Below are 13748 nucleotides of genomic sequence, written 5' to 3'. Positions count from 1 at the left end.
GTCCAAGTTTTCTGTCCGTCTTAGTAGGTTGTTTTACTTGTAATGTTTAAAATTCGCCTATGCAAAAAATGTCTCAAAAATTAGACCTTCTCATCGTCAGTCATATTGACGGACAGGGTTGTAAAAATTCCGTCATAATCTATTATTACCCGTCATTTTAGTTTTCATATTTTAATGATTTAATAGCTTTTATTTTCATTCACATTTTAATTTTTAATCATGAACTTACAGGATGAGCATATACCAGATTATGAATTTAGTTATTTATGAAGACAACATATGAACAACAGAGACACCACAGGAAGCAGATGAATGTTATTTTCCCCCGCAGTGACAGTGGAGGCCACTAAAACACAACATATGAACAACGCAATATTACAAAAAACAAATACAATTAAAATATGAACAAAACACATTAAAAAATTTACTGAACAGAACTCAATCGACAACTCAAAACTTCCTCCTGGCCCGTGTCGACTTAAACGGGGTGCTCGCCTGTGTGTAATCAAATGCATCAAGGGAGGCTGATGCTGAGGCAATTGCCATTCGATTTTGTGTCTTTGCCTTGGACAGATGACTTCTCGTGGCAGTTTTAATTTGGTTCTGGTGCTGAACCAAGCGCAGCATTGCCCTCCACATGACAAGAGTTGCAGAAAGCGTCATAGAGGGGAGATTTTACCAGTTTGCCATGTAAAAAAGAGGAAGGTGTGTACAATAAACATTGAAAACTTCTATTTGGAAGAGAGGAAAAAGCTTGCAGTTGCTTTGATAGCAGAAAGTAATAAAAATACTCGTTTGTGTTTAGGTCTAAGCTTTTTCTTGATGAATTTTAACTGGAGACTCTAATATTCATAAATGATAAGGTAATATTTAAGTAAAAGGAATTATGAGACATTCAATGTCTCTTCACAAATTTGGACAGTTTTTAAATATTTCTTGTTGCTTAGTACTCTCAAAGACATTACTGGTGAAACAGAAATGTGTGTGAAAAACAATTTGGTGGCTGTGGCTCAGTTGGTAGAGCAGGTCGGCCACTAATCGCAGGGTTGGTAGTTCGAATCCCGAACCACACGACTCCACATGCCGAAGTGTCCTTGGGCAAGACACTGAACCCCAAGTTGCTCCCAATGGCAGGCTAGCACCTTACATAGCAGCTCTGCCGCCATTGGTGTGTGAATGGGTGTGTCAATGGGTGAATGAGTCACAGTATAAAGCGCTTTGAATACCGTTAAGCGCTTTAAAAAAGCACTATATAAGTGCAGACCATTTACCATTTACTTTGGTGTGACGTCACTTCAATATATTCTGCTGCGCTGACGCGAGTCACGAGAAAGACCCTTAATACATATAAATATCACTCACTTTTGCACATTAATCACTGCTCTTCTTAATCACAAACGTGACCGATTATGTTTCAAAACAGCAAATTTCTCCGAAAGGTGAGGAGTTTGGATCCCTGAAATTATTATTATTTTTTATTTTTTTCATGCATTTATTTATTTTGTGGAATTTGATAATTTTCCACGGCACACCTGATAACCTTTCACGGCACACTAGTTGTTGGGAAAAACTGCCCTAAATTAATTTTATAACACCGCTGAGCTATAAATAAAACTATATGTAAACTGTATGTAGCTTATTAGTTGCCCTTATTTGGCTGTCACTCACCCGTACACCAGCAGATTCTTCTCAACCCTGAAGCACTCTGTGCGGCCGTAGCTGTTGAGGCGGTCATGTGGCCGGCGGAGTTTGGGTTTGTCCTCGCCGCTGCTTTCCCCTTCAGAGAGCTCGGCCAGCTCATCTTTAGTGGCGCTGAACGGTCGGGTCTGTTTCCTGACTCGAGGGGTGTCGATAACCAGACTGTTCTGTAGCAACACCGCATCAAAAGACACATGTAAAAACAGAGCCGCAGACCCACCTTTCTTAAGAGTGTATACACTTAAATAAAGCAACCGCATTTAGTTTAACTGAACCCTTACACTATGCTTGCTTTCAATCACTCTGTGCTCTCAAGTGCAGCACTTAAACTACAATATAAGAGAAAATTAAATTCCAATGATTATAGTCAGCATCCTGTCATCTCTTACTAAAATCCCTCTGCCCAGAATCTAATTTCTGTGGGTTTTCCACCAGCCCAATAGGCCAAGCAGCTTTCATTTTAAACAGTTTGAACCTCTCTATTCTTTATAATTTTTCAACACGGGTGTCTGGACATAAACTAAATGTAAAGCTGCTATACGTAAGATTGACAACAAGCGTTTGAAATGGGCACTGCAGTCCAAATTCAAAATATTAGAGAGTCGTCTGCCCCGCCCCTGACATGCATATTAGCAAATTCAGCATCCGTTTTAAAGGATTTCTGGGCTTTAAGCTGTCTCCATCTTCCAAAGGCATCTCCAATATTTATCCTTGTTTTACTACGCCTCTGGTCATGGTGGTTTTAAGACAGATGGCGAGGCTTTTTAGGTCAGGTGGAATCTGTCATCTCTGATCTAGTTCGTTTGCTGGCTTTCTTGGCTGCAGCACGCAGTGTTGTTTGCCTGCAAACTTGTTCAAATCTGGTAACCCGGTGGTGTCTATATACTATAGGGAAATGGGCAGTGGGCGGGATCATAAACATAAATTACGGCCCGGAATGGAAACTTGAAAGTGGAATATACTGGCTATAGCATTGTTATCGGAGAAGCCAGTATTTCAACTTAGCATGTTTCCAAATTCTCTACTGACATATTATGGTCATTTTATGATTTAAAATATTACATATAGCACCATTAAGTAATTTTATGCTTAAATGGAAACAACGAAATCTGACCTATCATACAATATAAATGAGGTCAAGGTCACAAATTTGATTTTATATATATATATATATATATATATATATATATATATATATATATATATATATATATATATATATATATGTAAATGAGTGTGTATATCATTGTATGATATGTATTATACATACTAAATAAATAAATGTTTAAAAAACTAAATTTACGGTAACTAAATATATATATTTATTAGGGCTGTAAAACTAAAAATTTTAACCAAATTAATTGCATGATGTGCCGATTAATTAAATTATTTGCAATTAATCACACATATCAGTAATTACTGAAAAAGTTCCCAAATAAAGATAATTTTGTATAGGCCTATAATAACAAAAATTATTATTAACAATATAAACAAAATTCAAATACATTATTATGAGAGCACACAAGCATTGATTAGACAATACAAAAAGTGGATTTAGAACTGTATTTACTCTTCATATCTATATCTATATCATTGAACATAGCTGTTTTATTGTCCTAGTCTAGACAGCAATCCATTTTGAAAATCGAGCTTGTCAATCTCTCATAAGACACGTTCCGTCTGCGTCAGTGTCTTACTTTGGTTGGTCTCACTGATTTTCAGCGTCAAACTCACTTTAACTCACTTTCCTGCAAAAATAACTGTGCAATCTCACAGTTTTTAAACAAGTATCATTTGAATTAAGCTAAGAGGTCAGCGTGAGATGTTTCAGGCTCCTATTGTTCACGCGTCCTCTTGTTATACAAATTTGCGGTTCAGAGATCACCAAGCTTGAACTTTGGTACGCAGCATAGTATGAATGTTCTTCGCATGAGCTTGCGTTTACATTCTGCTGCATTCGGATTCTTTTAAATGGGAGTGAATGGAGTATGAAGTGTAGTGTGACTGCCCCTTAAAGCTGAGGGTGCGATGACTGCCCCCTTCTGCACTGGATTAGCAAATATATAAATGCAGTCAGGAGGCATAATAATTTGCTATAATTTTTTTAACACTTTATTTTTCATATAATTAATCACAATAAAAAGAACGTGTTAAATCAACAGCCCTAATAAATATATAAAAATGTACACAGTCCCAAGGGTGTACTTGGAAAATTTAATTTCACACAGCATAGCTTGTGTGCTACTTACTCTGTCATTGACCGTATCCATGTCAATCTCTGCTTTTTTGGCCCACTTGTCCCAGAAGTTGGGATCGTCCAGAGAGATGTCTGTTCTGTTCCCTGAAGCAACAAAACTGGCCTGTGAGCACAGCATAAACAAAAGAGAAAATGTGTTTAAAAATACTGTCTCACAGTATAATAGTAATTAAGAGGTCAGAAAATGTTCTGAAATGGAAAATTGTGTTAAGCAGCTATATACAACAGTTAGTTCCGGTCCTCGAATCTGATTGGACGACAGACATTCCATGAGAACTGATGGCGTCACTTAGCATTTATATTCAACAGTACTCCGCAATCGCTCTTATTACTACTACACTACTAAAGCTAGGAAATAGCTTTAAACAGCTTTAAACTAACAACTTCAGCATTAAGCTGAGAGACACAACAGACTGATTGATTACACAAATTCAAGGTGCTTACCTTTTACCTGACTTTCCACATTGGAAAGGAAATACTTTTCAAAATGGCAGAGGAGATTGCAGTTTCTATAGTGAAATATTCTTGTGAAACAGCTACCTTTGAAATAGGGAGGAATACCCCCTGCTTGAACGGCTACTTTTCCACTGAGAAAATATGATGCATTTCACCAAAATGACATTCTCTTCAGAAAGCTGACAAACAGACTACAGCACCATCAACAGGTGATCAACATGCTACATTCTCGCTCTCTCTCTCTCTCTCTCTCTCTCTCTGTCTCACACACACACACACACACACACACACACACACACACACACACACGCTTGTGTTTCCATGTTTTATGGGGACTTTCCATAGACATAATGGTTTTTATACTGTACAAACTTTAGATTCTATCCCCTAAACCTAACCCTACCCCTAAACCTAACCCTCACAGAAAACTTTCTGCATTTTTACATTTTCAAAAAACATCATTTAGTATGATTTATAAGCTGTTTTCCTCATGGGGACCGATAAAATGTCCCCACAAGGTCAAAAATTTCGGGTTTTACTATCCTTATGGGGACATTTGGTCCCCACAAAGTGATAAATACACGCACACACACACACACACACACACACACACACACACACACACACACACACACACACATCCTTGTTTCTCCAATTAACATGTTAGAAACAGCCCATGCAGTGATACTAGTAGTTCTGAAGTTATGTTTTTGAGAGGCTTGGACACATTTGGCATTTGGTTTGAACCAGCAATGGCAAATTCTGATCCATAATCGTAGTAGTTCCATGCACAAATGGGTTCTTTTGTGACCATACTCAGTTTTTCCTAATTTTTATTGAACTGTTTTATATAAGCAATATCACACTCGCAATCATGCTATATGGCCTTAAATCAGCTGATGTAGGGCCATATCGCACTCTTGCTCGTGTGATATTGTATATAACGTGAAGTATAGTTGCTCAACAATGTCACTAAAATTAGCCTAGTGAATGAAGACATATTATGGAATGTGTCAGCACAAACACACGTTTTTTTATTGTTTGAAATTGTTTTCTTACACATTCACTGATGAAATCAATTATGTCCAGCACTTAAAGAAAAACTGATAAGAAATGGAAGATGGTAGAAAGAAGCTGACCTTGGCAAAGGTGGAGCCCCGACCCTCAGATTCAATGGTAATGGTCTTGGTTCTGCGTTGCAGGATTTGGTCAATGTCTTCTTCACAAAATTTAGCTCCCTCATCTTCCTCATCCATGATGGCACCATAAGCTCCACGACGCAGAAGATCCTCAATCTCCTTTTTGGAGAGTTGCTGCTGGATCTGCTGTAGAGATGGAGAAAAAAAAGAGTGAATAAGAGGGTTATACCTGTTGCTCAAGGGCAAAATAGCGAGAGGTCATGGATCACCTCTTGGATGGTTTGAACATACAACATTTCAATTACCAGCCAACATCTCTACCCACTAAGTGATACCACCATCCATAATGTACATCTTGGATGAAAATAGTTTGCTATTTTACTTTTTTGTAAGTTGTCTGCTAAATGTAGAGAAAGACAAAGTAATCAGGGCTGCGGACAAAAACACTAGTGCACAATTGATGTTTGATGACTTACTCCTCCTCCCCCAAGACTGCTGTCCCGCCCGCTCATGCTCTGAAGCACCGCTTTATCCAATCCCAGCTTGAGACTGGCTCTATCGAACATCTCTCGCTCGTACGAGTTACGTGTTATTAATCGATAAACCTTCACTGCTTTATTCTGGCCAATCCGGTGGCAGCGAGCCTGAGCCTGCAGAACAAACACATAAATAAACAAACAAATGAATGATGAGCCAATAGGAACATCTACAATGATAACAAAAATAATGTTTTTATTATTTGTGCGTATACCTGCAGGTCATTCTGTGGGTTCCAGTCAGAGTCAAAGATGATACAGGTGTCAGCAGCAGTAAGGTTAATTCCGAGCCCACCTGCTCGTGTACACAGCAGGAAGACGAATCGATCAGAGTCAGGTTTACTGAAGCGGTCTATTGCAGCTTGCCGAAGGTTCCCACGTACACGCCCATCTATCCGCTCATAGAGGTATCTGAAAAAGGCCGGTTTGACAGAAAATTAAAGATCGATTTACTCTGCTGAGCCCAGAGGAAATTTTTTTTCCAAGATTTGTTTCTGCATAATGTTGCTTATATTTATTTCTCTCTATAACTGATCCTTAAAGTTGTTTGAATAATTACACAGTACATCCATTTGTACACACATACACAGTTAGTAAAACACACTATTAAAAACCAAATGAAAGAAAAAGGCATCTTTATAAGTAAACTTACACATATGACCAGTTTATATAAGCAGATCAACAACTTGAGCGGATTGTGAAACTACTCGGGACAAGTGGTGTGTACAAGGGCAGGGTCACTTAGGGTGACCTTTATGCATGTGATCCAACTTACGAATGTGGAAATCTAGAACATTGGTATGTTCTGAGTTCAATTCAAGTAAGATCCATTGTTAGCATTATAGTATTGCCTTGACCCTCATTGTTTTATAAAGAAAAACATGGTTACGGTAAGGCACTTGGGCCACGTCCACACAAATACAGTTTTGTTTGAAAACGCATTGATTTTATTACGTTTATGCCACTTCATCCACACTGGAACAGCATTTTTCATCACTGAAATCTGAGACTTTCAAAAACGCTCTCCATAACTGAATACTTTGGAAAACGATGACATTAGGAATCCGAAATGGGAGCCTTAAAACTTATATTATTTGGGCTGTAAAGCTGTCCAAATAAAAATTAAAAGTATTGGTATTATCTGCCTCATTGTTTCATAGCTAACTCCTAAAACAAATTACCCTCTCTTTTCTGCCTTACACTCACACTATCTCTATTCATGTCTCTTTCTTCTTGACCTTCTTATTCACAGTGACCATCTCCTGTCTTTCCCTGATCCCTCCTGCTTTCTATGACCCACTTTGGGCAGAGCTGTGCCTCTGGGACTGTGTGCCTGATGTGAGATCCCTGGAGTGTCAGTGTCCTGCTGTGCCTGATCTGGACGAGCTAACATACACGCACGCACACATGCACGCACGCATGCACACAAACACAGCACTTTGTTTACAAATTGATAGATTGTCAAGGATAAAGAGATACAAGAGATAAAATAAAAAGATTTTGCCTTAAATGTAATTAAATAATCTTAATTACTAGCCATTGGAGAAGATAAAAAATTGCATAGAATTATTATTTGATGTTGCTGGTGCAAAGGAGTTCAGCAGCAGAGAGCTCTGTGTAAAAGCCAAGAAACATGTGAACACAACACAAACCAGGTTAAGCAAACTGGTACTGAACTCAAGCCAAAAAAGCAGATTAGACTGCTTGCTAAAACTACATCTAAACCCTGTAATACAACTAAAGCAAATAAAGTAGAAGGTAAAATGCAGTTAAACCCCCTGAAATCTGTGAGAAATCAATGAGAGCGTGAGAAGGCATAAAACATCTACCTCCATGTACCATAAGATTTTGTTTAAAAAAATAACAACAATAAAAATATTTTCTGTGGTTCAGGACTAAGGAAGTGCAAAACTACATATTTTCGAAAGTTAGTAGGTGGTCTGAATGGCTAGGCGACTTGTCAGTCTTCAGGAAGCCTTGTATAATTAGAAATTTCATCAGATGTGTTTCATAGGACGTAATCACCCAGGCCTGGTGGAATCTGCTGATTTTATTTTCTAGAGTTTTAGGGAACATCTGTAGAACTCTGTAGAATTTATTTAAACATGGTAAAATGTGTTAAACAGAACTAAGACTAAAACACTCTTATTGGTAGCTGAAGGCATGATTAAATTGTGTTTAAATAAACAAAATACTACATTAATCAACAAACAGACAGTGGAAGGAGGATGTTTAGAACTTTGCAGGGATTCTTTGTGGGCCATCTTAAGAGACCTCTGGATTATGGTAATAACAAGAACATTGCTTATAGCAGTCAATTTGAAGCTTTAATTGTCTTGAAATGTATTGTTGAAGGCAGTGAATTTGTTTCAAATTTTGAGAAATACTAATTCACACATGAATTTAGAGACACAACTTCGGAGGCTGATCCTAAAGAACTAGGCTAACCTGTCAGCACGTTAAATTGCTCTCTGAGAAGTTGCAAATCTAAATTCAACTACCTCACTAATCAAATAAACAGTTGGTAGAAGAGTGGTTGATCATCCTGACCCATACATACTGTATTCTAAACCACTCACCTTCTCTGGATGAGGTAATCTTCCAGGATGTCGAGGCAGCGCACCATCTGAGAGAAGATAAGAACTTTGTGTCCACCAGCCTTCATCTTGGGCAGCAGCTTGTCAATGAGAACGAGTTTGCCTGCCGACTGAATCATGGCCTGCAGGTGAAATTCTACTGCTGCAGGATTGTACACCTCCTTGAAGTCCTCCAAGATTTTCTCCTCAGCCCCTGAGAGTGAGAGTGAACGCGTGAGACTTTTTAGGACCTTGAATAAGGTAAGAGTGTATAATTTGGATGCAATAGGGTTGGTGTGTACCTTTGATGAGGTAGGGATGGTTGCAGCATTTCCGCAGTTCCATCATGGTGTTGAGCAGGTTGGGGACATTGGCTTGGCCAGCACCTTTAGCCAGGAATGAGAAGTTTTTCTCCAGTATGGCACGGTAGTATTTTTTCTGTATGTTGGTGAGCTCCACCTCGATGATGGTCTCCTCTTTAGGGGCCAACTTCTTCTCCACGTCTTCCTTGAGACGACGCAGCATCATTGGCTTCAGGATGGCCTGGAGCTTCTGGACCTGCACACACAGACATTTGCGAAGCACATATATGTATTTATTGTTTATTTGGACTGAATGCATACCATAATTAACCTTATCAATTATTGTTAATATAGACCTGTCACATGGAGATTTAATTTCTGAGTTAAAAAGACAAGGATTCCACTCATTTTACAATGAATTTCCATATTTCCAATTTTGTGATTTGGATTTAAGACAAATATTTTAAAAACATTGCTGGGGCAGATTTCCATTTTTAAGTCAGTTACTAATAATTAGAATTAATAGATTTAAACAAACTACACTTTATAGTGTAAAAATGTTTCCAATAAAACCCTCAGCAGACAAACTGATAATTTCACGCTGGTGTATTCTCTACATCATTTTTCAAAACTAGAAAAGAGCTTATTAACTATAAAAATGTCCATGACTTTTCCATAATTCCATCATTTAATATTGCAATAATTTCAATGACTTTCCAGGTCTAAAAAAAAATCACAATTTAAAAATGTGATTTGGGAAGCCTGAAAAAACTTCCATCACACACACACACACACACACACACACACACACACACACACACACACACACACACACACACACACACACACACACACACACAAACACACACACACATGATCACATGCACACAGCACCTGCTCCTCAGTCTTGAGCTCTCCAAACTCCTGCATAAAGGTGTTTTCAGAGGGGAAGCGGGTGGGCTCCAGGAAATGCAGTAGACTAAAAAGCTCCTCCACTGTGTTCTGTAGGGGAGTGCCCGTTAACAACACCTTATGTTCCTGAGGGTCAAGAGGTCAACAGATATCCAATAAAACATTTTTTTTAAAAACTGAAAAATAAAAGCCAAATCTGAATAATCTCTGATAAACTCTAATCTGTACCAGACTCATCAGTTTAAAGCCTTCCAGTAGTTTGCAGTTCTTGTTTTTGAGTCGATGGGCTTCGTCAATGATGACACACCGCCAGTCTATTGCGTTAAGTTCTGGACAGCCACCCAAAATCATCTCAAATGTGGTAATGACTGCCTGAAACCGGTAAGCACCTCTTATCACGCGACCCTGTGAGACAGAGAGAGAGAGATATTGAGGGGAAACCTTTTTCATTTTTTCACACCATTATAGGCCATCATACAGATATATATATCTGTATATCGTCCTATATATATATATATATATATAGGACGTCTTTATATTTAAGCAATAAGGTACAAGGCACGGTTACTACATAATAAGAATATTAAGAACACAAATTTTCATTAAAACTTTATTTACTAAGCAAATTCAGTAAGTGCCATCCTTCTGTTATATACAGTGTATTCAGAAAGTATTCAGACCCCTTATTTTTTTTTTTTTATGTTGCAGCCTTTAAATATTAAATATTGCTTTAAATATTTTATTTCACATCAATCTACACTCAATACCCCATAATGACAAAGAACCAGATTTTTTTATAACTTTGCAAGTCTATTAAAATGAAAAAGTGATGAGTGGTGCCTGGTTTCCTCCAGACATGATGCTTGGAAATAAGGCCAAACAGTTCAATCTTCATTTCATCAGACTAGATGGCCTCTCAGCCATAAAGCCCAGATCGGTTGAGTGTTGCAGTGATGGTTGTCCTTCTGCAAGTTTCTCCCATCTACACACATGATCTCTGGAGTTCAACCAGATTGACCATAGGATTCTTGGTCACCTCTCTTACCAAGGCCCTTCTCCCCTGATTGCTCAGTTTGGATGGGCGGCCAGCTCTAGTAAGAGTCCAGGTTGTTCCAAACTTCTTCCATTTAAGAATTACGGTGGCCACTGTGCTCTTGGGAACCTTCAACACAGCCAAAAACATTTTGTAGTCTTCCCCAGATCTGCCTCTACACAATCCTGTCTCTGAGCTCTGTAGGCAGTTTCTTTGACCTCATAGCTTGCTTTTTGTCTGATATGCATTTTCACCAATGAAATCTTTTGTAGACAGGTGTGTCCTTTCCGAATCATGGCCAATCAATTGAATTTGCCACAGGTGGTCTCCAATCAAAGTGTAGAAACATCTCAAATATGATCCAGAGCAATGGGATACATCTGAGCTTAACATCAAATGTCATAGCAAAGAGTCTGAATACTTATTTCAATGTGATATTTCAGTTTTGTATTTTTAATAAATTTACAAAGTTACCAAAAATCTGGCTTTTGCTTTGTCATTATGGGGTATGGAGTGTAGATTGATGTGAAAAAAATTATAATTTAAAGCATTTTAGCATAATGCTGAAACATAACAAAATGTGGAAAAATGAAGGGGATTGAATACTTTCTGAATGCACTGTACACTCCTTAACAGAATGTTATGTTTGCATCAATCTGCTGTGGGTGCTGCACTGTGGTACAGTGAAAAAGTGTTTTGTGTCATAGCAGTTACTATTTTGGGAATTATAGCACAGATAGGACATTGTATTAACCAATCTGAATCCAGGAGCAGAACTTTTCAGTTTATAATAAGCTTTATAGGGATGTGCCCGAAGCCGAATAATTTATTCAGAAAGGCAAAAATTATGACTTCAAAACCAATAACAAATTAATCAGAATAATAGAAGACATATTCGGAGACTGATCATCCAATGAGCACAGGTATAAAGCGATATTTTAAATAAACATATAGAAAATGACAAAGCAATGATGAGTCTGTGAAGCCAATATTAATACAGTATAAACCTTATAAATGAAAATGTATTTTCAAGTTCAGATGGCAACAGTCTTGACTCTTGCAGTCTCCGTTAATTGTGCAAGTCTTAGAAATCCAAGCTTGTAAATAGATTTAAATGTATCATACACATTTGCACTTCTTGAAATGTCTGTTTGAAATGTCTGATCTGAAACACATTAATACCAAATATTTCACACAATTCACACGTAAGAATTTATAAACCAACCTGAGCATGACGTTTAACTCCTGAACAGAGAAGTGATGATTTTATAGTGGAGCTCGACTGTAAGTTGACCACATTTATATCCACATTACCGATTAAGGTAATTATCGGGTTAATCCTTTATTCCAAAAATGTTTAAATGCTCCATAGAAGTTTAAATATTTCATAGAGTGTAAATCTGTTCAGAATATTCCTGCTCACAGATGATTGCGGAAAAACAAAAACATGCACATTTGTTTAGCCAGAAATATAAAGAGGCTCAATCTTGCAATTTATTCCACTACATTTCACTAATTCTGCATATGTAATTTAACTAATGAATTATGTTCTCAACAAAAATATGTGAACACCTGATTTATAGTTAAAAGGTCAAGGATCAGTGTGAGGCTGTCCAAGTCTCTGGCCTTCCACTACATGTGTGTGTGTGTGTGTGTGTGTGTGTGTGAGTGTGTGTGTGTGTGTTTAAGTTAAATCTCACCTGAGCGTCTCTGGAGTACATCTCATACTGCTGGAGCATCTGTCTGCTCACCACACTGCCGTGGTAGATAATGACATTGAGGTGCGTCCAGGTTCTGAACTCTCTCTCCCAGTTAGCAATGGTGGAGAGCGGGGCGATGATGAGGAACGGCCCCTTGATGCCCACATGATAGATCTCATCCAGAAACGTGATAGACTGGATGGTCTTTCCCAGACCCATTTCATCAGCCAGAATACAGTTACGCCTGTAAATGGAGAGAGATTATTAGGTAAATACGTTGAAAAATAGTGTGACAAGTATGAAAATATCAATGTGACACTAATTTTAGAATATACTGTACATAATATGATGTTCAAAAATAGCTGGATGCCTATTTAAGACATTATATATTCTTGTAATTAATGAATGCATCAAACATGTAGAATGTAGAAATGCAATTTCTACCACCCTGCATAATTTATTATTTTAAAGAGGATATGCCTTTCTTCATTCAAAGCAAATTAACAAACAATCAAGGTCTTCCTAGACTTTGTGGTTCCATGTGGCTTTTAAGTAGTTGCATTGTTAAATACACTTTATGTTGATGCATGTAGCGTATTAGTGCAGGTTTTAAGTTAAAATGTTGATTTAGTAATTAGAGACAATGTTTGTAATATTGTAGTAACCATGACTAGTCACCATGGTTTTCTGAGCAGAAATCATGGTTTTGATACAATTAACCATGGTTATATAACAGTAATACAGTAGTTTATATATAGTAACCATGATTTTTAGTATATATTATAACCATGACAGTAACAATGTTTATATTGTTGTTACTATGATTTTACTACAAATGCCATGGTTAAACTATGGTTACTGTTGTAAAACAATTATTTTTATTTAAGGGCAAACCTGTTGAAGTTTTTACCAAACAGATTATTCTTATATATATATATATTTATATATATATATATATATATATATATATATATATATATATATATATATATATATATATATATATATATATATATATAATTTTTTTTTTTTACAAAACAAATACTGAACCATACCAAAACCGTGACCCTTAAATTTCAACTAAGTGGCTCATTGTGTTAAAGCACTGGAGATCTTTGTATTTTACAGATTATTTCTGT

The 13748-nt window shown here is 37.2% G+C and overlaps 1 protein-coding gene across 4 annotated transcripts in view; it reads right to left on the bottom strand.

Moving 5' to 3' along the window:
• Window positions 1-13748, bottom strand: part of LOC127618344 (chromodomain-helicase-DNA-binding protein 9-like) — a 101885-nt gene that overhangs the window by 25531 nt on the left and 62606 nt on the right. For all 4 annotated transcript variants that reach the window (XM_052090710.1, XM_052090727.1, XM_052090718.1 and 1 more), the window contains exons 11-20: window positions 12610-12853; window positions 10105-10281; window positions 9859-10002; window positions 8965-9220; window positions 8666-8876; window positions 6302-6497; window positions 6027-6200; window positions 5551-5736; window positions 3948-4058; window positions 1669-1865 (exon numbers count right to left, since the gene is read on the bottom strand). In XM_052090710.1, the coding sequence (XP_051946670.1) occupies window positions 1669-1865; window positions 3948-4058; window positions 5551-5736; window positions 6027-6200; window positions 6302-6497; window positions 8666-8876; window positions 8965-9220; window positions 9859-10002; window positions 10105-10281; window positions 12610-12853 (1896 nt within the window). The remainder of the gene's footprint in view (window positions 1-1668; window positions 1866-3947; window positions 4059-5550; window positions 5737-6026; window positions 6201-6301; window positions 6498-8665; window positions 8877-8964; window positions 9221-9858; window positions 10003-10104; window positions 10282-12609; window positions 12854-13748) is intronic.

The sequence above is a fragment of the Xyrauchen texanus genome, chromosome 2, assembly GCF_025860055.1.
Source record: "Xyrauchen texanus isolate HMW12.3.18 chromosome 2, RBS_HiC_50CHRs, whole genome shotgun sequence".
Classification (NCBI taxonomy): Eukaryota; Metazoa; Chordata; class Actinopteri; order Cypriniformes; family Catostomidae; genus Xyrauchen; species Xyrauchen texanus.
This window is presented reverse-complemented; position numbering and strand designations above follow the sequence as displayed.